Below are 24,916 nucleotides of genomic sequence, written 5' to 3'. Positions count from 1 at the left end.
GGCGCAGTGGGGGGGGGGGAGCGGAAGGGATGAAAGTGGGGGGAGGGGCGCAGTGGGGGAAGGGGCGGAAGAGATGAAGGTGGGGGAGAGGTCCGGTGGAGGAGGGGAGGGTCGATGGAGATGTCCCCATACCGTGGATTTGATGCCCACTGGCGAGGAGAAAAAAGGACAAAGGCCGTTGCCGCTTCCACGGCGGTTCAGTAAAGGCGGGAATGCCTCGTGCCTGCCTCGACGGTTACACGTTCCCAACTGCCACTGAGTGTGCGGGAAGGGCGGGGAGGCAGAGAGTTATAACCGCGGACAGCCATGTCTCGCGAGACCTTGGGGGCTTGGGGGCGGGGAGGCAGAGTTATAATCCCGGAAAACCACGTGTCGCGGGACCTTGGGAACTGGGGGGGGGGGGGGGGGGCGGGTTCAGCCCCTGAAAGCCACAAGCTAACTCTCTCCCAATGCATATTGGTTCCATCCTCACATTCCCTCAGGCTACGTGGCTTTTCTGGGACCCTTGTGCCACCCCAAGTAATGTTAACAATAACAATCACAATAATAACAATAGCACATAAATAGTGCTTTATGGTTTGAAAGTCACGGTGTATATGTGTTACATGAAAAATTTTATGTCTATGAAAAATGCAATAAACATTAATTATTGTACGCTTTATATTGTCTCTTTATTGAAGTTCACCGGGTGTTATTTCTGGAAACGATGATTATTTTCCCAATGATTTTCAGTGTCCTGTTTTTAATTTATAAACCCAGTCTTGGAAAACATTATTACCACAGTCAAATCATTGGTTCTTAAGGCCACAGGCCTCACAATTTTCTCAAAATTTAACTTAACACATTCGTAAAAATACTTTGTGCTTCAAGAACAATATTACTTTGACAAGAGATGTAAAAAGCACACAAAAATAATAGTTACAAGGATTAAAAATAGAATTTGGTTATATTTTCCTACTACATATTAAAAGTTTCAAGTAGATGCTTTATCATAAGTTTCACTATTTTTACATCATTGACAAACTAAAAATTGGATTTGTAATAGATCACCTCCTTTACTGATATGAATGTTAGTGTATATGATATAATACAATTAAAAAAGTCAAAATACAGTACTAAAATGTGATCAAAATCTAGTATATTTTGCCACTTTATCAAAAATAGCATACCCTAAAAAATGTATTACAGGAATAAACTACTACTTTTTAATTCAGAGTTTTGGAGGAGGAATAAGAAAAAATATTAAAGTATATCTTTAATAAAAAGGTAAGATTTAAACAAATAAAGGCAGAGGGAAACAACTAGAATGCCCCTACTACCTTTTCCCTCTTTTAACACTTACACAGTATTGTAATAGGAATATGTTTTAAAGCGTCCAGGTATTATCTTATTCAATGTGTCATGAAAAGCTGAACTAAATTAATCATGTTGTGAAACTACTGGCACAAACTCCCTGAGAGACAGTACATTATAAAAGATAGAGTGGTAAAAGGTTATCTCACTTACTAGTTGTATTGTGAGCAGTGAACTATTTAAGGTCCATCAACCCCTGTCCCCTTATCTGTAAAATGAAGCTAACAACACCTGTCGAATCGGCTTCACTGGGATATTCTGAGTATCAAATGAGATCATGAATGTGATATGCTTTGCATATCTTAAAGCTATTATATAATAAATATTAGCTATGAACCTAAAGCCTCTGTTTTTTCATCTGCAAGATGATGATAAACCCTATATAAATACAAGCTTTTCTCTAACTACAACTATTTGTACTAGCTAGTCTTTTCTCCTTCATTTTGTCTAAAAATTGTCTTCAACTCCAAAAATAAGTTGAGGACAGTTACAGTTGTCAATTTAATGGAAACAGAAAGTCTGAGAGACTTTTGTAGTAACTGTTGTAGCTTGAGGCAGTCCTTAAGTTCCCTCAGCTGATCATCAATTCCATAAAAAGAACCAATCAGCAACAGTTCTATATGAGAACTTTTGTGCTTCCAACTAGGACTGTCTTCAATGTCCCTTCTGTGAGGTTATTTGTTCTACAAAATAAAAGGAGCACTAATGCTCTTTTTTTTCCCTAAAATGTTGGGTTTTTCATATCGTATTAATGTTCATTCATTCATCCTCTGTGTAAAACAGTTTAAATGTTGAAGTATAAAAAAGTAAAAAGGAGAACTGAGAAAATAATATATAGAAATGTAAATGACAACAAAAGTAAAACAAAACAAAACAAAACAAAACCAATCACTCTCATGATCTATCTTGCTCTTGGGAAACTGATAATGAAATATGTGCCTCCTCCTCTCTCAGTCAGCCAATCAACTAGCCAGACACTTTGCTAGGGGTTAAGGAGAGACTGTCCCTGTCTTTTGCTAAGTGTAATGAGGGAGACAAAGTGCAAACAGCTTTGTATAAACAAGATATATAAAGAGTAAATTGAAGATAATCTCAGAGGGGAGGCACTAAGATTAGGAGGACTAAGAAAGACTTCTTACAGAAGGTGAAACTTTATCCAAGATTTAAAGGAAGCCAGAGAAGCTAGGAGGTAGAAATGAGGAAGGAGAGAAGCAGGAGGATTTAGGGACATAATATACAGATGAAAGTCAAAATTGGCGGCACCTATTTTCTGTTACAAGGTGGGATAGATACATGGTGGGAGAGATGGGGGAGGGGGCCAGGGGAGGGAGGAGTCATTAAAGGGAAATGACTTTATGGTAAAAAATACACAGTACAAAATAAAACTTTAAAAATAAAGGAAATTAACACTTTGGTTTCAAGAAGTTTAAGAAAAAAAAAGAACAAGGTGATGGTGGAATCTCAGCAATATTAGTAGCTTTTCAGTGCATATCCCAAATCTCACAGAGTAAACTATTAAGTTTGGGGTCCTTGGATTTCCAGGTGATCAAAACTTCTGAATGGTTGTGATTCAGTGTTCTGAGCTCAGTGAGTCTTCCTATGAGACGAGCAAAATGTTGAGGATCTTCTGGATGATAAATTTTTGAATATTTATATAAAATTCCTAAAAGTGGTTCCTGTAGTTTTTCCACATGTTGCTTATTTTTAAGTAGTGGACGATCTGAAAAACAGTATCATAATTATCATAATATTTTCTGCCAAAAAACAAAGAATAAGAATGAAGTCTATTCCCTAAAAGAAATTATATTTCTTCCTTTCTTTCTTTCTTTCTTTTTTTTTTTTTGCAATGAGGGTTAAGTGACTTGCCCGGGGTCACACAGCTAGTAAGTGTCAAGTGTCCAGGACTGGTGCTTTATCCATTGGGCCACCTAGCTGCCCCAAGAAATTGTATTTCTAAGAAATAAGCCACACAATAATTATGTATGCAAGTATCCACTCAAAACACAAAATTAGCAAAAGATGAGCAGAAATTCTTTGGAGAATGGAGGGAGGAGTATCCAAACCTAGGATTCCATTTCTGTGAAGAATTCCCTTTACTAATGAAGACCAGAGGTTGTATTGTACCCATCTATGGTCATATAACCAACCAGTATATGTTAGAAGTAGAATTTGAACCCAGGTCTTCCTGACTCGAAGGCTAATCTTCCATCCATTAAGCCACATTGTCTCTCTTTTAATGTAAGCGTAATCCACAAATTTCATATGCTTCCATTTCCAAGTCAACAAGAATTTGGAATGTATTCTTTACTATTCTTTCATAACTGATTTTACCTGAAAAAAACACAGTTGTTGCTGCAAGCAGAGCATATTCAGTTTCAGTAACATTAAGTTCTCCCATGCTTCTGTAGAAGTAAAAGAGTGCAGTAATAAAATCTTCAGTGATGCCTTTAAAAAAAGCAAAAGTAAAAACATTTCAATAAAAATTCAGTGCTGAATCAAACATTGCAATTGCCATTTCTCAAAACAATTTAAGAATAACAGAATCTAAGAATTGGAAGGCACCTCAGAGACCATATAACAGCACACTCCATTCTTGAATCAGAAGCCCCTTTACAATATACCTACATACCTATTCTGTTTTCGAATAAACAATCAACTTTTATTAAGGGCCTTCTATGTGTCAGGCACTGTGCTAAGCAATATACTAATAGCTCCAACAATAAGAAAGTTTTTCCTTATATTCTAAATCTACCTGTTCGCTATTTCTATTAATTATTCCTTTTTCTGTTCTTTATAGTCAAGGAGAACAAGCCTAGCCCCTTTTCTATATAATAGTACTTCAAATACTTGAAGAAAACCGTCATGTCCCCTTGGTTTTTTTCCTCCAATCTAAGCATCCCCAGTTCATCAAACCAGTATTCATACATGTTCTCAGGTCCCTCTTCTGAACACTTTCCAGCTTATCAATGGCCCACCTACATTATGTTCCATTCAGAAGTGAACACAATACGCCAGATGAGAAAAGGACAAGACACCTAGTCCTAGATGCAATACCTTTCTTAATGTAGTCTAGGATTGCATGCCCTCTTAAGGCAGCCTAAGATCAGGCTCCCCCTAACCTGAGGTCTTTAAACAAAGGCTGAATGATCTTTTGATAGTCTTTTTCAGGTTGAAGGTTAGGGTCCAGCACCCTTAAAGGTCCCTTCCAAATTTGATATTTTATGATTTTGTGCATTAGGTTTTTTGATGATCATATCTTACTGTTGATTCATAAAGAGCTTTGCAGACCTTGAAATCCCAATGATTTTTTTTTCCAAATAAACTGTCTTCCACCCAAATCTCCTCCATTTTATACTTAAATGAAGTAGGGGAATTTTGTACCTATGTATAAGATAAAATGTATCCCTATTAAATTTCATCTCATTAGATTTGGCCCACTACTCTAGCCTGTCAAGATTGTTTTGATCACAAGATGACAGATGGGGATTTAGAGCTAAAGTTACCTTAGAGATCACCTAGTCCAACCTGTTTCTTTTACAGATGAGGAAAGTGAAGTCCATCCAGAGAGGTGAAGTGGCTTGACCCCTGAATCACTAACTCAAAATGCTGACTTGTTATAGAACATATTAGCTATCCCCCTTAGTTTTTATATCCTACAAATTTGATAAGCATGTGATCTCTGCCCAAATCTAAGTCATTTGATAAAAATATCAAACAGAAAAAGAGAAGTAAGAATTATTTCTTCCAATGTCAGTCAAGATCGACAGTCTCATTTTACCAGATGTAGTAGTGGAAGTTGGACTCTCTTCATTGGGAGACATTTCCATAGAATAAATAACACTTCGATCAGCATTCTGATTGTGATAGTTTAATGAATGACCAGAAAACTTTACAGCATCTGAAAAGAGAAGAAAACATGAAGCTTTGATTTTTAAAATGTGTTATTCGGGTAAATCTGTTCTGTCTCTTTCATAGCCAAATGACAAAAATAGCATATTTATGAGGTATGACCATAGCCATAAGAGACAGTCTTTCCAGACCATGTAGCATAGTATCTGGAACATAATAGGTCTTAACAATTACTCATTTACTGGTTTTTTTTTACTTACTATTAAAACATGAATAAAGATCAAGCAATGTTTAATGTATTCTATTCAAATAGCAGAGAGAGAACAATTCTTCAAAGGTTCTCTATGATGCTTAAAATGCTGAGCGACTTCCTTAAATGCCAAGTAATTTAAAATTCCATAGTTTCAAATGTATTGGAAAATAGTTTTTAAGTAACTGGCATAGAACAGGTGGTTGTCTTTACTACTAATCAATGGTAGAAGAAAAATATTTGCAATAAGTAAAAATACCTGATTGCCATAATTGGTGGCTAAATTTAATAGCATTTGTCAACCTTAGAGTTGCTGTCAATGTAGAACAATCGATCAACAAGCATTTATTAAGCACTTACTATGTTCAGGCACTGTACTAGGCATGAGGATGCAAAAACAAATCAAACAATCGCTACTCCAAAGGAGCTTACATTTTAACAGAGGGGACAAGTATATGTAAGTGTTTTGTATTTATAATCTATGTGTGAATATAAATATAAAAAATAAAAAGGAATTAAATATAAAGCAGCTATGGGAATCATGAAAGATTGTAGAAGGTGGTAATTGAGCGGTGTCTAAGGACTAATAAAGGATTCTCTGAGGCAGAGGTGGAGGTATAGATTCAGGCATGGTAGATGGCCAATGGAGTGTAATGTCTGAGGCACAGAAAGAGTGAAGAAGTGGAATGATGTATAAGGTAGCTGAAAAGGTTGGGGTGAGGTTGTCAAGGTTTTTAAAAGATAATCATAAAAGTTTACAGTTTATCCAAGAAGCAATAAGGGGCCATCAGAGTTCACTGAGTACAGGAGTCACATTTGTACTTAAGGAAAATCTCCTTGGTAGGTTTGTGGAACATGGACAACAGTGGGTAGAGACTTGAGAAATTAAGGATTAAGAGGCTGTTCCAAAAATTGATTAGTGATGATGAAGGCATAACTAAGGTTGTACCTGTGTGAGCAGAGAAAAGACGTCAGATGTAAAAGATACTGTGGAGAGAGATGGCAAAATTTGGCAACTGATTATAGAGTACAAAAGTTTGGGAAAATGTTTAGATTAGAAATGGGAAACCAGACGCATGAGAGCATCTTTAATAGCAACTATAACTAACAGTTATATAACACATTAGGGCTTACAAAGCACTTTACGTTTATTATATTTGTTCCTCACAATCCTGAGGGGTAGGTGCTATTATTAATTCCATTTTGTAGATAGGGAAATTAAGTTTGAAAAGAGTTAAGAGATAAGTCCAAAGTCACACAACTGCAACAGAAATGTGGAAGTCTGGAAGAAGAGAAGAGTAGTCTTGGGTAGAATAATATGATCTATTTTGGACATTTAGAGTTTGAAATGTCTCCTAGAATCCAATTAAAATGTCCAATAAGCAGCTGATACAGGACTGAAGCTCAGGAGGAAACGCATGGGGCAGGATACTTATATATCTCAGTCATCTACTTTTAGATGATAACTAATCCCATGGTCATCAAGAGAGTGTAAAGAGGGAAGAGGAGAGGGTTCAGGATCAAGCCTTGGGGAACACTCAATTAGCTGAATGATGCAAAGTGGAGAAAGAAGGATGGTAAAACACAAAGGAAGAGAACTAGGAGGTAGAGTCACTAAATCCCAGAGAGGAAAGAGAATTCAGAAGGGGGTCAATAGTGTCAAAGACATAAGAGGTCAAAGAGGAAGCCCAAGAAAAAACTGTCATAGTTACTTTCACTGGGTGATGAAAGACACTCATTAACTTTCTGATTATAGATTTGAGCTGAACGAAGGAACGTTGCTTCAACTGTTGACCCCTTCAGCAATGCAATCTGATCTTCCCTGGCCAAACTTTCAAATCCTGTAAGAAAAGATGTCTACGATTATTGAAAGAAAAATTTCAACTATGGATTGAAGTCAATTCAACAAGAACACCCCATACTCCAAAGGTGAATAAAACATTTTTAATCATATTTGTGGTTTTAAAAAAATGTCTTTGTTAATTCTGCCTGGTTAATAAGGCTTTACTGTGACAAATACTAAGTGAGTTTGGATGATGGAAGTGCAAAGCACAATTTGGCCAGATGAATTTTTCTTTTTACACATTAAATTAGTAGCCTGATTTTCTATTATTGTGAATTTTTTCCTGTGTTTATTTCAGATTATATCTATAAAAATAAGTCCAACACACATACAAAAAAAAGCCAAAGGAGTTATTTGACCAACTTGATTGTGAAGTTGATCGAGTCATTCAAAAAACAATTTTGACTAATCATTTTTACTGCCTTGATCAATTAAATCAGCCAAAACATTTTGAAGGAGAATTAGTATAAAAGAAAGCATACTGAATATGGAGTAAGACCATCTAGGTTTGAATTCTTACCTAGCTAGGTGGCTAGGAAAGAAATTACTTACCCTCAGTTTGTCAATGTACTGCAGTGGAAAACATAGTGAATTTGGAGTCAAATAACCTGAGTTTGAATACTGGTTTTGCCATTCACTACCTGTGTTACCTTGGTCAAGTCACTCCACTTATTGGGAACTTAGTTTCTTCAACTATTAAAAGGGGGAGGATGGACTCTATGATTTCTAAGATCCCTTCTAGTTCTAAATCTATAATTCTACAACTCAGAGCTTCATTTTCCTCAGCTCTAAAATGGGGGTAAAAATATCTACCTCACATGATTATCAGTAGGAAGATACTATGCAGACCTTACATAAATGTGAGTTTCTATTGTTATTATATTGACATTTTTGTAGACATAGACTAAATGGAAAGAAATCTGCAAGGATGTTAATTTCAAATCACTTTGGCATCAGGCTTTTCCCCCCAACCTTGAAATATTTTTTTTAAATCTTTTGAAATAATTAGAAAGAGCTGAAGGTTTTCTTTTTATTAAATTCCTTCACTCTCCTTAAAATGAGTGAATAAAATGAATCTGCCTAGTGTCATTACTTTTTCTTTTTTTCTTTTTCTTTTTTTTTTTTTAGTGAGGCAATGGGGGTTAAGTGACTTGCCCAGGGTCACACAGCTCGTAAGTGTTAAGTGTCTGAGGCCGGATTTGAACTCAGGTACTCTTGACTCCAGGGCCAGTGTTCTATCCACTGTGCCACCTAGCTGCCCCCCCCTTTTTTTAGTGTCATTACTTTTTAAAAGTCTTCAAGGAAAACTACCTGGAAGTCTCTTTGTAAAATCCACCAGCACCTGAACGTGAAGCACTGCTGTCTCTGAAAGCCGCAAGAAACTTTCCTCAGGATTTGCATCTACCTGGAGCTAACATATGCAAAACCAGAATTAGTTCAAATTAACTTTATAAAAACTTGTCAAGATTTCATGTTAGTATTGTGATGATATTGCTGATTGCTCATTATTTCTTGTAAATAATGCCCACATACTAATTTCTTTGCTTCCTCTAGTGGAATTGTGTATCTTTGATGTGCAGCCACAATGTGATCGATGAGCTGATGTTCAACTGGAGTTAGTTCTACTCTGTCCTGTAGCTTTAAGAAAATACAAGGAAAAAAAAATCATAGATATGGTTTATACCAAAAACAATTAAAGAAGCAGGCGATTAATTTGTTTAGTGAGGAGTAAAGTACTTACCACTTTTCTAAATCTAGTTGTAGATGACACATGCTTATTATCTATTCCTTCTTCAACTTTGATGTTACAAAAAAAGCTATTCTGCTTGAAGTTCTTTCGAAGTCGTTTGGATTTACACTGTACTTCTGTTAGCAAACCTGTATTATTTCAAAATTCATATTTATAACATGATATAGACCTTTGCTGAGGCAGCAAGACTTCTAGCACAGGATGCCAATTTTGCCCCTTCCTCCTCCATTGTTTCTGGGGGCCTCTTGATGCTTATTGGAGAGTTAAGGCAATTTACCTGTCCTAGTGCTTATCACCACCAGGATGGGACAGAACTCAGAAAAAGAAATGGAAAGGTATACGAGTTTATCCCTAACTGGAAAAATTCAACAGGAGACATGGATTACAACAGGGGAAGCACACATCTATACCAAATGGCAAGAAAGTGGTCTATAGAAATTTAAATTTTGTTTCCCTAACTCAGATAGAAATAAACCTTTTTTGAGAAGTCTAGAACTGACAGTGTTTAGACTTGCCTAAGATGCATTTCTTTATTTAGCACATGGACTGCAAAGGCAAATGTGTTGACCTGCATGATGGCTTGCACACAGGGGGCATTTAAGAAACTTTTGGGGGGGGGCAATGAGGGTTAAGTGACTTGCCCAGGGTCACACAGCTAGTAAGTGTCAAGTGTCTGAGGCTGAATTTGAACTCAGGTCCTCCTGAATCCAGTCCATGCTCTATCCACTGTGCCACCTAGCTATCCCCTACTTAATAAACTTTTTTTTTTAATTTTTTTTTTTTTTTAGTGAGGCAACTGGGGTTAAGTGACTTGCCCAGGGTCACACAGCTAGTAAGTGTTAAGTGTCTGAGGCCGGATTTGAACCCAGGCACTCCTGACTCCAGGGCCAGTGCTCCATCCACTGCGCCACCTAGCTGCCCCTTTAATAAACTTTTAATCAATTAATTGACCAGCCCCAATATCTGCTGGCCTGGGGGCTCTTATTCAAAAATCATGGTGATGGTTCATCAAAGAAGCAATATCAGTGGTGACTAAGAAAAGCAGAAAACAGATTTGCCAACTACATGGATGGAATTCAATAGTAGGAATAAGGCAAAATAATCACAACAGATGCAAATACAGAGCAAAATAAGAGGGGCAGGATAGCCAAGGAAGTTCTTAGAATACAGTGATGAGCTACAGGAAATAGAGGCAAGGAGCAATGAAGCACAAAGCCACAATGTAGAAAAATACACCAAGACCTTATCCTTCACTGAAACTGTGGAGCATGTAAATTATGTGGGTCCCAAAGAAATGAGAAACCTGCCAAAGAGGTGGGCTGATGAACTACTGAGCAAACCCAAGTTCTTTTTCTCTTTTGGGGGGTCCTCAACCCCAGAGTAACACAAAGTCTAAACCAACTATATAGGCACCTATGAAGGTTTAGGTCACCAGAAGGGAAAGTTTCTTTATTTATGAATTTTTTAGTGGTCCTTTATGCATTTGGTTGTTTGGGTTTTTGTCATTTATTACAAAACTTTTCTATCACCCATGTATTGTTTGCCTTGTGCTAGTCAAGTAAAGGAATTGGAGATATCTAGACAAAAGCTAAGAAAGCCAAATGTTGAGGCTTCCCAGGAAAGCCCTGTGGGTGGGTGTGGCTGGGTAGGTGTATGTAGAAGGCAGAAAGGAGTATGAGAAGCCCCCAAGATTAAATATGGTACAGACCTTCAGATCTGGGCTACAGGTTACATATAAAATTGCTCCTAGAATTCAAGCATACACACACATATGCATATCTATGAATCATCCTTTTTTTTAAAAGTTTTTTTTCTTAATAGGCCCAAGAGACATCTGCAGGTGAATGACATGGATTGCAGGAATATATCTCTACACACATATTCCTAGACAGGTTTTACTGCAATCACTTTAAAAAATTCTTTTCTATAGATAGAGGAGAGAGGGAGTGTGATTGAATGGATTTATAACATTTGAATTTTATTAATATGTATGTGGCTTGGTAAAATTGTGAATATTTATTAAAATAAAATATTGACTCAGATAAAAATAAAAATTAACTTTCTTGTCTGTAATATTTATATTCATTAGGTGTGGGTTTTTTTTAATTTTTCTGTTCTTTCTTTTCTTTGTTCTATCCTGATTCATCATATTCAGTTGTGAACCATGAATTCAACCTAGTGGTTCATAGGAATTTGTCTCTCCAAACTAGAAATTCTATCAGACACACTATCAGGTTATTTCAAGGTTGGTAGCAACATACTTTACCAACTGATTTCTAATTAATCAATTCTAGACAATGTGTACAATAGTCAAATAATCTTATCTATGTGTGAGGGTGAAATTTGGCTTTATATTGAAGTGTCATGAGGGTGTCTCATGAAGATGAAAATGAGCAAAGTCTCTTTTTGTCTTTACAAACAGGAAAGGACTTCAAACACTCTTTTGTTAAGTAGGGAATTTTCATACTTAGCTGGTTAGGTTTAAATTTTTTTTAACCCTAATAGGGCCTCTGTTTGAACTGGATTAACACAAACTAGGAAGCACATTATCCTATTGTTAATATTTACTTTTATGTATAAAGGTATTCAAAAACATTTAATATCTACTTATCACATGCAGAGCAATTTATTAGGTGCTATGTTGTAATTCTCTATATTCAGCTCCTTTTCTTCTTAATCATGACATAGAGGTAGCCCTAAATTCTGAAAGGCTAAGTTAACAGAGCACAAGCTATGATAGATCTTGTCACACTGGAAAAGCTTTGAAATAGTGGCCTGATGACAGACTATATGTTATCTGAGAACCAGGCTAGCTATATGCAGGGAGCTTCACCTCTAAGATGGACACAGAGGGGCAGCTAGATGGTTCAGTAGATAGAACACCAATCCTGGAGTCACAAGGACCTAGTTCAAATCTGGGCATTGGACACTTACTAGCTGTGTGACCCTGGGCAAGTCACTTGAACCCAAGTGCCTCCAAAAAACCCACCACCAACAAAAACTAAGTTGGACACGGGTAGCCATTAATTTCTCAACAATGACAATTCCTAAAGTTGTAGAAGGGTTATAGTAGTGGAGGGATTGAAGATTTCTTAAGTATTGAGGGAGACAGTGTGATATAGTAGAAAGGGCCCAAAATTTGAAATCAGAGAATGTGTTTGAATACAGCTTCTGCCACCTACTAAACCTGTGTAATCTTGGGCAAGTCATTTCTTTGGATTACAGTTTCCTCCTCTACCAGACGAAAGGGTTAGACTCAATGATCCTCTTCAGTTTTATGATCCTATGATGGATTCTATGTTGGGGGCGGGGGGGGGGGGGAGGGGGAAGAAATTGGCTCCTGCCCTCAAACAGCTTATCTTCTAGGCAAAGAGATGCATTCTATGAACATATATTCTATTTAAGGGTACTTGAAAAGCAACATGTTAGAAGTAAAAATTAAAATACTTCCAAGGGAGTGTGTAAGTTCTAAAAGGATATCCAAAGAGAAAGTTGTTCCAATCAGGAAAAGTGAATCAGAGAAGGCCTCTTGGGAAAAGTGAGTTTAGAACCAGGTTTTGAATGGTGTGAGGCTTACCAGTGAAGAAATTGAAGGCTTTACAGATGAGGGGAAAGTGTCATGTCAAAAGAGAGGGTATAAGTAAATTGGATGGGGTTGGTGGAGAGCAATAAGGTTGGTGAATTAAGGACACCTTATGGAGAACTAATGGGGAACTTGGAAAGCCAAGGATCCATGTATGAATTCCACATAGTGGGCAGCAGGGACATATTATTCTTCCTTTAGCAGAATTGGAGACTGACATGATGAAAACAACCTTTGTGGAAGATTATTTTAGCAACTATAACTAGCAGGACAGCTAGGTGGTGCAGTGGACAAAGCACTGGCCTTGGATTCAGGAGAATCTAAGTTCAAATCTGGCCTCAGACACTTGACACTAGCTGTATGACCCTGGGCAAGTCACTTAACCCCAATTGCCTCACACAGAAAAAAAGCAACTATAACTAGCACAAATTAAAAGGAAAGCAAAAAGAAGCAATGAGGCCAGCCAGGAGGCTGGAATAAAGGGAGTTTAGACTAGTGTGGGAACTGGAAATAAAAAAGGAATGGTCAGTTCTGAGAGATGTTACATAAAATGAATTGACAGGATGTGGCATGGTATAAGAGGTTAAAAGGAGATGAATTGGAAATTATCTTCCAAAACTGTGACCCTACAGGGGAAGTCAATTAGCTGGGTTTTTATACACTAAGTTTTATGTATCAGCAGATCCTCTAAATGAAGCTGTCCTCTTAGTGTAAATAGATGCAGAACTGAAAAAGAGAAAATAATTATTTTAAAACCACTCATTCTAGATGCCTTGCTTTAACATTAAGGAAACTAATATCAATATGGGTATCATTGAATTAAAAAAAGGAATTATGATCAGAAACAAAATCCACATGGATGTAGGGTGTTTGTGTAAATTCCAGTTATTGTAGTTAGCAAAAACCATTAATTCCATAAATTTGGGAATTAACCCTTACTTTAGTAGCTGCTAAAGAACTAATATAAGTTATGCCAACACACAAATAAAGAACCTACAACTTGGATAATGGCATTTAGTTCTCAACATGAGGTAAAAATAGTCATAGAAAATTATGGAGGCAGTAAGTGGCACACTGGATAAAGCACTGACCCTGGATTCAGGAGGACCTGAGTTCAAATTCAGCCTCAGACACTTGACACTTACTAGCTATATGACCCTGGGCAAGTCACTTAGCCCTCATTGCCCTGCCATATATATATATATATATATATATATATGGTTGGGGCAGCTAGGTGGTGCAGTGGATAGAGTACCAGCCCTGGAGTCAGGAGGACCTGAATTCAAATCCAGCCTCAGACACTTACTAGTTGTATGACCCTAGTCAAGACACTTAGCTTCTTTTTTTTTTCTTTTTGCAGGGCAACACACTTAGCTTCTTAAACCTTTTCCACTCATTACCTCTTTTCACCTGAGAATTTTGTATACAACCCTGGGTATATAGGTATATAATATAGGTATACAAATCAAAATTTACTGCCAAATTTTTTGCATCTCTCCCCCCCACATTCAGTTACATGACCCCATATGGGGTCACAACCCATAATTTAAGAAGCTTTGACTTAACCCTGATTAGGAAGGGAAGAGAGGAGGAGGGGAAGAGGGGAGAAAGAAGTGGGAAGGGAAGGAGGGAGTGAAGGAAGGATGGAAGGAAGGAAGGAAAGAAGGAAGAAATGAAGGAATGAACAAACAAATGAAAGAAAGAAGGGAAAGAAAATCATAGTCAACGAGAAATTATCCAAATAGAAACTGAAAATAGGCCACTTACATTCTGCTAACATTCCCATTGCCTTACACTTTTTCAAACGGCACTCTTGACATTTTCTACGCATATACATGTCCATTTCACAGTGCCCACCATTCTTACATCTGTATACTGCATTTTTGGTGATGCTGCGACGAAAAAACCCTAAAGGACATTCAAAAAAACCTCATTTTTATTTCACCACTGAGTATTTGTGACCAATTGGTATCGTATTTAATATTACTATCTGAGAGAGAGCATGGAATAAGAGATCAATAAAAGAGCTAAGAGATATTAGGGCCTAGACCCAAGTCCTGACTCTGAAACATACTGACTGCAGGACTCTGGCTTTCTTAGCTTTTCTGCGCTCCCTGTTCCCCAAGGCAGGCAACTCTCTGAAGACTCAACTTCAGAGTATTTGTCTATATGCATTGGTAAAAGTTGTTTCGTCTCCTATGTAGCTCCCCTCCATTGATGAAATCACAGATCCAGACCCAAAAACCTAGTATCCCTTTACCAAAAGGTTAAATAATAGAAATGACTAAATTATTTTCATTCATAGAAAATGGGGGAGTGACATCTCTCCCTGTGAATGTTTTTATTTATCTTAAAACTGAATTTTCTTAATCCTTTTCTGTACAAAACAACCTATTCAATCCAAACAGGTGTTGTTCCATACATTGGTCATATTTGGTAATTAGCATTAAATACCTCTAGCAGCTAGGGCAGCTAGATGGCTCCACAGTGCATAGGGCACTGGTCCTTAAGTCAAAGACTCGTCTTTCTAAGTTCAAATCCAGCCTCAGACACTTACTAGCTATGTGACCCTGGGTGAGTTACTTAACCTTGTTTGCCTCAGTTCCTCATCTGTAAAATGAACTGGAGTTTGCATGAGGTATTTCTGGAAATAGTGCATCAAGTCAAGTCCTTCATAACTCATATGTAGTCTATGTGAGTTGCACCAAGGCTCTGAGCATCTTAGTAACAGGCCTTACATAAGGCTGACAGGTCAGATGCAGGAGCTGAATGTAGTTTGTCCTGATTTCTCATGGAGCACTCTACCTATTAATAAACATCACCTCCCATGGAAGATAAATGCTTATTTTATACCAACTTCATCAGTTCTAGGTTTTGTTCATTTGGAAATAGAAACGAAGCAATGAAGAGAGATTTTACAACCTTAAATTTTTTTTTTTTTTAGTGAGGCAATTGGGGTTAAGTGACTTGCCCAGGGTCACACAGCTAGTAAGTGTTAAGTGTCTGAGGCCAGATTTGAACTCAGGTCCTCCTGACTTCAGGGCCGGTGCTCTATCCACTGCGCCACCTAGCTGCCCCACAACCTTAAAAATTTATCTGGGTGATTTTATATACTCTCAAAATTCTGATTTCAATTTATCATATTCACTTTTAGGCCTCTGATCAGCTTTCACAGAAACTTAGATTTGGAAAGTACCTTAGAGTTCACTTACCCCAATTTCTACCCCACACAAGAATTGTTCGATCCAACATGAAGAAGTGTATTAACTAAACACAGCATTAGATGACATAAATAAGTTTCCATTGTAACCTCAGACTAAGGTAATTGGGTATTTACTGTTAAAATATTGAATGGTTTATTGGAATGTTAAATTTCTGGTTCAAAAGAAATGAGAAACTGGATCTCCCTTCCTCACATTTGATTCCCTTCAATGCCATAGATTTGATTACCTTTAAGTGTTCCCTATTACTCCTACCTATTAATGTCATCTTTAATGGCTAAGTGTATTAATGACTAATGCCCACTTAAAAAAGGAAAAAATGATCATGTTAGTCTGTGTGCATAAAATTTGAGTTCAACTCTAATTTTCCTTACCTTTGCAACCTTCACAGGTAAGTGCATTATAATGATATCCTGAAGCTTTATCACCACAAACTACACAAAGTTCTTCTTGGCCTTTAATTCTCACAGAAGAATGACTTAGTTTAGATCTTTTTATTCCTGGATATCCATCCTCTGCATTATGAGTAGCCATACAAGTAGGCTTATTCAGTTCACTGGTGCTAAGTATGTATTGCCCGTCATTATACTGTGAATCCAGACTGTATGTATTGTAGTGACTGTGAGAAGATGGAGATTGTAAAGCCTGAGAAAACTGGACAGTTGAATATTGACAGTAAGGTGCTGCTTGGTAATCGGGGTCCTGCAGCTGATAATTGATCTGTTCTGGCAATACATCTAGATTTCATGAAAACAACAAGAAAGAACAATTATATGTAATAATTCAGAAAATTATAGCTGCTTTTAGATTCTCAATTGTTTGCCATCAATCATTGTTCATTGTAAGTATTTCACCCATTTCTAGAGGTACACCTTCATTCAACTCAATCATCCCCTGAATCAAGAATATATATTTTCCTTTCCTCTCTTCTGGATTTCCCCTCATACATCACTGAAATTGTTTCAGTACTTGGCAACAACTGAAGGAATAAGGTGGATGAGAGAGAATGGATTAAGCTAAGATTAAGAGCCTTGGGGACCAGGAGGATGGTGGTATCCTTGCTAGTAATAGGGAAGTTCAGAAAAAGGAAATGTTGGAGGAGGGGAAAAATGACGAGTGCTATAGGGGCAAGAGGTGCTCAGACAAAAAGGTACCGAATGTAAGTGATAAGGACACACTCGCTTGAAAAAATGACAAAAGTCTGACTTCTCATTTCTTTTAGAAGCTTATGTTGCCTTGACATGAACATTAAATTTAATACTTTGATTTAGGATTGTGTAAATCAGATTTAATACTCTACCTAAAAACTAATAATAGCTGTAGTTTTCTGGCAGGATTTGACAAGTGAAATACACAGGTAATATTACATACTATTGTAACTTTTATGCCACAGTAAGAAATAATTCAGTCTCTCATATTCCTTTTTCTTGTGTATTTCCTTTATTATATCAAGACCAATATATATTCTGTTTAATTCAAGAAGTATTTTTGGGGGCAGCTAGGTGGCGAAGTGGATAGAGCACTGGCCCTGGAGTCAGGAGTACCTGAGTTCAAATCTGGCCTCAGACACTTAACACTTACCAGCTGTGTGACCCTGGGCAAGTCACTTAACCCCAATTGCCTCACTAAAAAAAAAAAAAAAAAAAAAAAAAAGAAGAAGTATTTTTGATCACCTACTGTCAGTTTCATGTACTAAAAGCCACAAATTAGCTTTATTTTCATGAGCAGGTAGCTCATTAAAATTATTCCTAATTTTTGTTAATTCTAATTTTTATATTTGTCTACAATATATTCTAAATGTATTTTCCTCATTAAACTTTATTTATCATATCTCTATATTTGCTCATTTTGGCATACTTGTAAATTTCTTGCAGGCAAGAATTTGGTGCTTTGGGTACATATATTAATTTTCAAACAAATTTTTGCAGCGGATGCATATTTACTATAGAAGATAAAAGTATTGTTTAATTTTTACTATTGAGAGCATTTATTACATACCATAATACTGTATAGGTTCAGCAAGACAGTACCCATCAGATACTGTCACATAAGTATTTGCCATATTGTAGTCCAACTCCCACTGCTTCATTCACTTCTGTAAGCGCTGGGTTTTTAAGAAGAAAGCCTAAGGGAAACAAGTTCTTTGTAGATTATTTTAAAATGTGATTTTGAAGTCTGTAACAAGTTATAAAAGAATGATAATCCTTTCAAGAGGCCAAAGGAAAGAATTTAGCTTAAGATGAAATAATACTGAGTCAGTAAAGAAATATCTATATATACTTTTGGTAGGAAAGTCTTGGTAATAACTATAAAAACCAAATCAATTGAAAATGAATTCTATCAGTTTCTCAACATTCAGTTCTTTGAACTGAATTTTATAAATGTTAATACTAATTCATGAAGTTTTCTGATAGCTTTAGCATATACAGTTGAAAGTATTTAAAGAGTTCAAAAATAATTTTAGGCAGCAGTCTTTATCTTCCAAAGAGTTCATAATTTATATTTTAATGCTTTGAAAATATATGTGATTTCATCAGTGTGTGAATTCCCACCACTAATACATATAAAATAAGGTCATTGGATTGCATGGTCTTTAAGTCCCCTTTCAGTTCCAAACCCCTATTATTACAGCCTCACCACATTTCATGAGTTTATGTGGCTTAAAAATTAAAATGCCATGTCATAATGATATTATACTCAAAGGTTTTTCAGTTTGTTAAGAACTATCTCAGCCTGACCTCTATTAACATAGCTTTTTAAAACCCAGGGTCACCTCCTCAGGATGAGCCATTAAAGTTGGTTTGGGCTTTTGGGGGAATGAATTTATAGATTTGTTGTTCAGTCATTTCAGTTGGGTCCAACTCTTCACAAAACAATTTGGAGTTGTCTGGGCAAGGATGTTGGAGTGATTTGGCATTTCCTTCTCTGGCTCATTTGACAGATGAGGAAACCGAGGCAAACAGGGTTAAGTGACTTGCCCAGGGTGACACAGTTAGTAAATGTTTGAAGTCAGATTTGAACTCAGAAAGATGAGTCTTCCTCACATCAGGCCTGGCGCTCTCTCCACTGCACCCCCTAGTTGCCCCAGTTAAAGACATTTAATGATTAGTTTTCACAGTACCTTGAATTGGTAACTAAGGAAAAGTTTCATGTTGTCTAAATAATGATTACATGGCATTATAAAGTGCTTTCTACTTATAGCACCTTTAAAATATGTGAATTGCTAGGAGAGGAAGTAACAAAAGCTTGAGATTAGAACTGATGTAGAGTGAAATGAGTAGAACCAAGAGAATGACACACAATGACAGCAACAATGTAAATGAAATGATCATTAAAAGGAAGATGAATTCCGAGTAATGGAAAAAAACAGTGAAGGTCATAGACAATGAAACATACCTCTTTCCTCATGGCAAAGAGGCAGAGAACTGCTGGGATAGAATATTGTATGTAGTATCAGACTAGGTTTCTGGAATGCATGTTTTTTACTTGATTGTCACAAGGAAAGTTTCCGTCTGGAGGAGATGAGGTGGGAGATGACTGTGCTGTAAAGATAAAAATAGCAGTAAAATGGGGGGAGGTGGAATTTTAAGGATGCTCTTAAGAGGAAACAAACCACTTGATTATCAAGGAGGGAATTCTAAGAAAAATGGAGTAAGTTCAAGAATAATCAATCATGAGGGCAAGACAAAACTTTGAATCACATTCTGAAAAGAAATAACTGGGAGTGAAATAATCATCTGATTTAGTGCATAATATTTGAGGAAGAGCAATAAGAAGTACATTACCCATTATGCTGCAGTCCCTTTAGACATGTTATTTCAAAATATAATCCAAGCAAAAAGCTTCTTGGAACTATTTCTTTTTTTTCTGATCATAAAAGTATTTTTTTTATTTTCTAGTTACATGGAAAGATAGTTTTCAACATTTGTTTTTATAAGATTTCTAGTTTCAAATTTTTCTTTCTCCCTCCTCCCCAAGACAGCAAGCAATCTGATATAGGTTATGTATGTCCAATCACATTAAATATATTTCTTCATTAGTCATGCTGTGAAAGAAGAATCAGAGCAAAAGGGAAAAACCTCAAAAAAGAAAAAGAAAAAAGTAGAAACAGCACGGTTCAATCTGCATCTAGATTCCACAGTTCTTTTTTTCTGGATTTGGAGAATTTTCCATCATGAGTCCTTTGGAACTATCTTGGACCATTGTATTGCTGAGAAGAGTCAAGTCTATCACAGCTGATCAACACACGATATTGTTGATAGTGTGTACAATGTTCTTCTTGGAACTATTTCTAGGAATTCCTTAAAGAATTTGATCCTAGCAGATATGACTTCCCCATTATCTCCATGCTCTAGCCCATCCATAATAAATAATTGTGAATGATAAATAATCCAGAATGTCTTAATCTCCCAAAATATCAAAACACTTATAGCTTATACCCTACATGAACACACTGAGTATTTGGCTTTTTTAATGATATGGGACATTTCTGCTATAAGTCACTTTCATTCCAGTTGTGGAAGTGAGTTATAATAACATTTCATTATTTTCAACACTTAAGGATAACGATTTATCCATATGCATACAGGATAGGACAAAATGAAATGATTTTTTGAAAATCATATCATCAGGTTACTCTAACAAATTAATTTCTTTTTTTGTTTTGTTTTGTTTGTGGGGCAATGAGGGTTAAGTGACTTGCCCAGGGTCACACAGCTAGTAAGTGTCAAGTGTTTGAGGTCAGATTTGAACTCATGTCTTCCTGAATCCAGGGCCGGTGCTTTACCCACTGCATCACCTAACTGCCCTAACAAATTAATTTCTACAAACACATTGATTTCCACTGACACAATGACTAAAGTGTAATCATCTATTTTGTGTTGTTACTCATTAGATATGTACAGAATGAAAATATGTTTTTAATAGCAGTATTCAGGTAGTAAGGCTTCCTGATTTTTAGTTTCTTCATCATACATCAAATCCTAGGTCCTTGTTAAAACAGTTGAACCTCTCAAACCTACTTAAAGTAAGTTAAGATTTAATGGATGGAATCACAGTAGCACTCATTATAGAATGATTTCAGATGAGGCAAGAATACAAAAGAAGAAAGTGATGCTCTAGTAAACTGTCAACTTCTTTTTCAATATCTTTCACATGATGATCTTCTCAGAAACCAACAGCTCTATCAATAGCACACACTTCAATTTCAACAAAGTTTTTTGATTTCCTACATTAAAGGAACTTAGATACATGTGTGTGATTTTTGGCCAGCATTGTATTAGCCTGCTTTTTAGCTACCATCAACTTGAGTCTCAATATTATTTCAGATATGAGGTGAGAAATTCAAATATTTCCACAACTAAAATTAGAGATGAAAACTAAAAGGACTTAGGTTTTGATTTCCTGATTTTATTTTTTATTTTTTAACAAAGTATCATTAATGTTCACTCAAGGCTGTGTCTATACAATGATAGCCATCCAAACAATACTGAAATTTACTGGAAGTTTCATGCTGTGTAAACACCATTACCTGAGAATTTACTTTAGAAATACTGCAAATGAAACCTAATGAAGCTGTTTTAAAAATTAATGATACAGTTTGCTTTTTCTTGACTATCAACTGAAATACTATACAGTTGTAATGATTTACACAAGAACCTTTCAATAATGCTATTGTTATCATTTGTGTCATGGGGCTATGACAGGTAACAGTATAACAAGGTATTTCTAGTACTTTTGACAATTAGACAACTTTAGACAATGTCTACAATAGACCTATACTATACCAAATCATGTACTAATATGCCAGGTTCAAATAGAGTGGCTTCAGTATTCAAAATAGTGTACATATGCATTGTTTTCTGTTTGACAAATTGTTTACTCCAATTTTTTCTTCAAACCTTTATTGTACATTACAAGGAGATTAATCATATGTGTGTACATGTATTTCTGTTTCGCTGTAGCTAATAAAAACAGGAATAAACTATTAAATCATCAGGTTAAAGTTTTAAAATATTTTGGGAAATGATTAATAATGTAGATAGATCAATGTAATTAAAAACTTTCTACTTTGGCAAGTAAAGTGAAAAGTTATAATGGGCCTGGAATGCTACTGTTTTATTATCTTTCCCAGCAAATATTTGCTTAAAACAGAAGCCACTTAGTTAAGAAGAGTGCTCTTATCATTTGGATCAATTTGCCATGGACAAAGTCTACATTTTTTCTTCGGTAAATGATTTTTTTTAAACTGGAGGAAATATATTTCTTAATTTTAATATATTTTAAATTGATCTTATTTTTAATTATTTGCATTTTGCTTACATAACCCTAAATGTAGTTGTCTTTTTAAAAAAAATTTGTTTTCTAAATGGAGTTGTGCACATGTGCAAATGAAGAGTTGCTATACAACAATTTATTGTTTTTAACTGACATATTAATTTCATTCTAAATCATAAAGCAAAAGGCAAATGTTCAAGTTAATACTTCTAAAGCGTATGAAAAAAAATCAGTAAAACCAAAAGTTGTCAAAATGAAAGTATTTCACTAGAAAACAGTTTTGTTTTCACTTTAGCTATTTCTAACTAGTGATGACCCTCCAGAATGAAAAATTAGTTTTAAATTGTACTTTTGCATTACTAAAGTTTTTAAAGCCCAAATTTTTGGTAATTTATTATATTTCCTTTGGAAATATGAAATGATGATTTTCAATTCTAATTTTCCAACCATCAATTGTATCAAAAATTTTCTAATGTTTTCTACTTTAAAATACCCATCAAATACTTTTAAAATAAATAAAAAGTGGTTCTAATTATTAGACATTTACTCAAATAATTTTCACAGCTTAAAAGGAATAGAGAAAAATGTTAGTGTTAAAATGGATCAATTTGAAAATAATTTTAAAACTGGAAAATAAGTTAAGATGCTTTAAGTCAATATGTAGAGCTAGACTATAAGCCATTTCCCCCCTCTATTTTTATCATATGTAGGCTCATTTTCATACTTGTAGGGCAATAATCTCTGCAACAATGACTTGATTTCTCCTAAAGACTTCTTTTTAAAAAACATTTCAAAATGTATATGTATAAAGATTTTGGCAATTGCTTCAAAAAAGAAAACCACAGATTTCCTGGAGTTTGTAAAGACTTTAATTAAGGATTTTTTTGCATATTCATTCACTACAGCAAAGAATTGCTTTAATTAGTTCACTAATATGTTGAGTCTTGCATCATCTCCTAGAATTCCAAAATTCCATTATCTATTCCAAGTCATTTAACGTCCTAGTGTAGTACAACACTTTCTTGAAATTCTAGATACAGTTGTTTACAGCCCCCTGTGTTTAACTATATTTCTGATCTTTATGAGGAATTTTATTCTTTTGTATAGTCAGTACATAGTTTTAATATATTTGTTTACATAACAAAGTTAATAAAAGCAGAATTTACAAGTCTAAAAAGGTATCAACTTTACATTTTCATTCTACAGCTTAATTTACAGTTTGAAACAAATAAATAAATTGTATTTCTTTTTTCAAACAAATACATCGTATTTCAAATAGATAAACAATGTGCAATCTACACTGAGACAACCTGAAATTATAAAATTCATAGCTTTTTTGAATGCATACTCACAGATGGATGACCAAATTATAGCCTGTCTTCTTCCACGCACAGTGAGTGGAGTATGTTGTGATTCAGCAATTACTTCAACTCCCTGATTTCCAGCTGGAGCAAATAGAGCCTTTCCCCTATTTATCAGGGTTTGGGTTTTCTTTCTTTCTTCCTTTTCTTTTTTTTCCCTCTTTTTTTTTTCATATACTTAGGCTCCAGACATTCTACAGAGCAATGCTTCTGTTCTATCTGAGAGACAAACTTCCCACACAGTCCTCCTTAGGGTCAAAACAAGGGCAAACGCAAGCTGACATAAATCAAATAATAACTGGATCATCAGGGATAGAGGCCTCTGGGACCTTCACGTCACACTTTCCCAGAGTTCTCTATTATTTACTTAATAAATATTTTGTTTTCTTGATAGACTTTGACGTTCTCCCATGTTGGTTGCAAAACATTGGTATCTCTACTCACTAATAAGTAGCATACGCAACAGGACCTCATTAATCCATACTCTGCAAATTCAGAAGTTCTGATATCCACCCCTATTTTTATCTTCACAGTTTCTAGGATGAAAATATTTACTAAATAAATTAGTATAAATTAGATTTCAGGACTCATGTTTAAATGACATTTAAGACTTCAGCAACTTAGTTGTTCATAATTAGATATATCTTTTCATTAAAGCAAACCCCAGGGCCAATTTCCATTTCTTTATTGAATGCAAATGTTTTCTTTAAATAGTTTATAATTCAAACTTTTCAAGAATTCATACTGTCCTCCCTTCCCTATTAGACTAGATTAATTAGGCTTTACCACGTGACTAAGATTAATAAATAAAGACCCATACAATGAATTTATCTTTACATCTACAGACAGATTGCTGGACTTTGAGTCTGGAAGATCTATTTACTTGCAAATCTAGCCTCAGATACTTATTAGCTCGATGACCCTAAGAAAGCCACTTAATTTCTCTGGGCCTCTCAGTCTCTTCATCTTCATTCTAAAATGGGGTTCTACTTGAGAAGATTGTTAGGATCAAATGACAAAATTCATGTCAAGACCTTTGAAACTTCAGAGCTTTTATTTTTATTACTTTTAATTTGGCCCTTTAAAACCATTTGTTACCTTTACACCTTCATACATATAACCTCTTCCCTTTCATTATTTTATGAAACAATAACATTAATCCAACCAAGCCCTGGCTAAAATATACTACCGTACTAGCTATCAGCTTTCCTTTTTTTTTTTGGTGAGGCAATTGGGGTTAAGTGACTTGCCTAGGGTCACACAACTAGTAAGTGTTAAGTGTCTGAGGTCGGATTTGAACTCAGGTCCTCCTGACTTCAGGGCTGGTACTCTATCCACTGCGCCACCTAGCTGCCCCTATCACCTTTCCTAATTTTATAAATTACATTTAATCCAGAATTATGCAGCAAGCTTACAAAATCCACTCTATA

At 35.7% G+C, this 24,916-nt stretch overlaps 1 protein-coding gene across 1 annotated transcript; it reads right to left on the bottom strand.

Moving 5' to 3' along the window:
- Window positions 1–652: 652 nt before the first annotated feature.
- LOC122726545 (bile acid receptor-like) lies at window positions 653–23,846 on the bottom strand. The gene is made up of 12 exons (XM_043964335.1): window positions 23,478–23,846; window positions 19,246–19,391; window positions 17,848–17,974; window positions 16,224–16,586; window positions 14,396–14,536; window positions 9,037–9,173; window positions 8,829–8,933; window positions 8,607–8,706; window positions 7,165–7,293; window positions 5,132–5,251; window positions 3,685–3,798; window positions 653–3,073 (listed from the first exon to the last, which is right to left on the bottom strand). The coding sequence occupies exons 3-12, from the start codon at window positions 17,936–17,938 to the stop codon at window positions 2,835–2,837; spliced, it is 1,539 nt and encodes a 512-aa protein (XP_043820270.1). The 5' UTR covers window positions 17,939–17,974; window positions 19,246–19,391; window positions 23,478–23,846; the 3' UTR covers window positions 653–2,834.
- Between the last annotated feature and the right edge of the window lie 1,070 nt (window positions 23,847–24,916).

Source organism: Dromiciops gliroides, chromosome 4 (genome assembly GCF_019393635.1).
Source record: "Dromiciops gliroides isolate mDroGli1 chromosome 4, mDroGli1.pri, whole genome shotgun sequence".
Taxonomy (NCBI): Eukaryota; Metazoa; Chordata; class Mammalia; order Microbiotheria; family Microbiotheriidae; genus Dromiciops; species Dromiciops gliroides.
This window is presented reverse-complemented; position numbering and strand designations above follow the sequence as displayed.

Excerpts from the sequence above, each read along its gene's own strand:
- LOC122726545 (XM_043964335.1), bottom strand. The coding sequence starts at position 17,938 with ATGAAGCAGTGGGAGTTGGACTACAATATGGCAAATACTTATGTGACA. Across the intron at positions 16,587-17,847 it reads TGAACCTATACAGTATTATG|ATGTATTGCCAGAACAGATC; the intron begins GTATGTAATAAA and ends CATGAAATCTAG. Across the intron at positions 9,174-14,395 it reads AATGGGAATGTTAGCAGAAT|GTTTGCTAACAGAAGTACAG; the intron begins GTAAGTGGCCTA and ends GAAATAATACAG.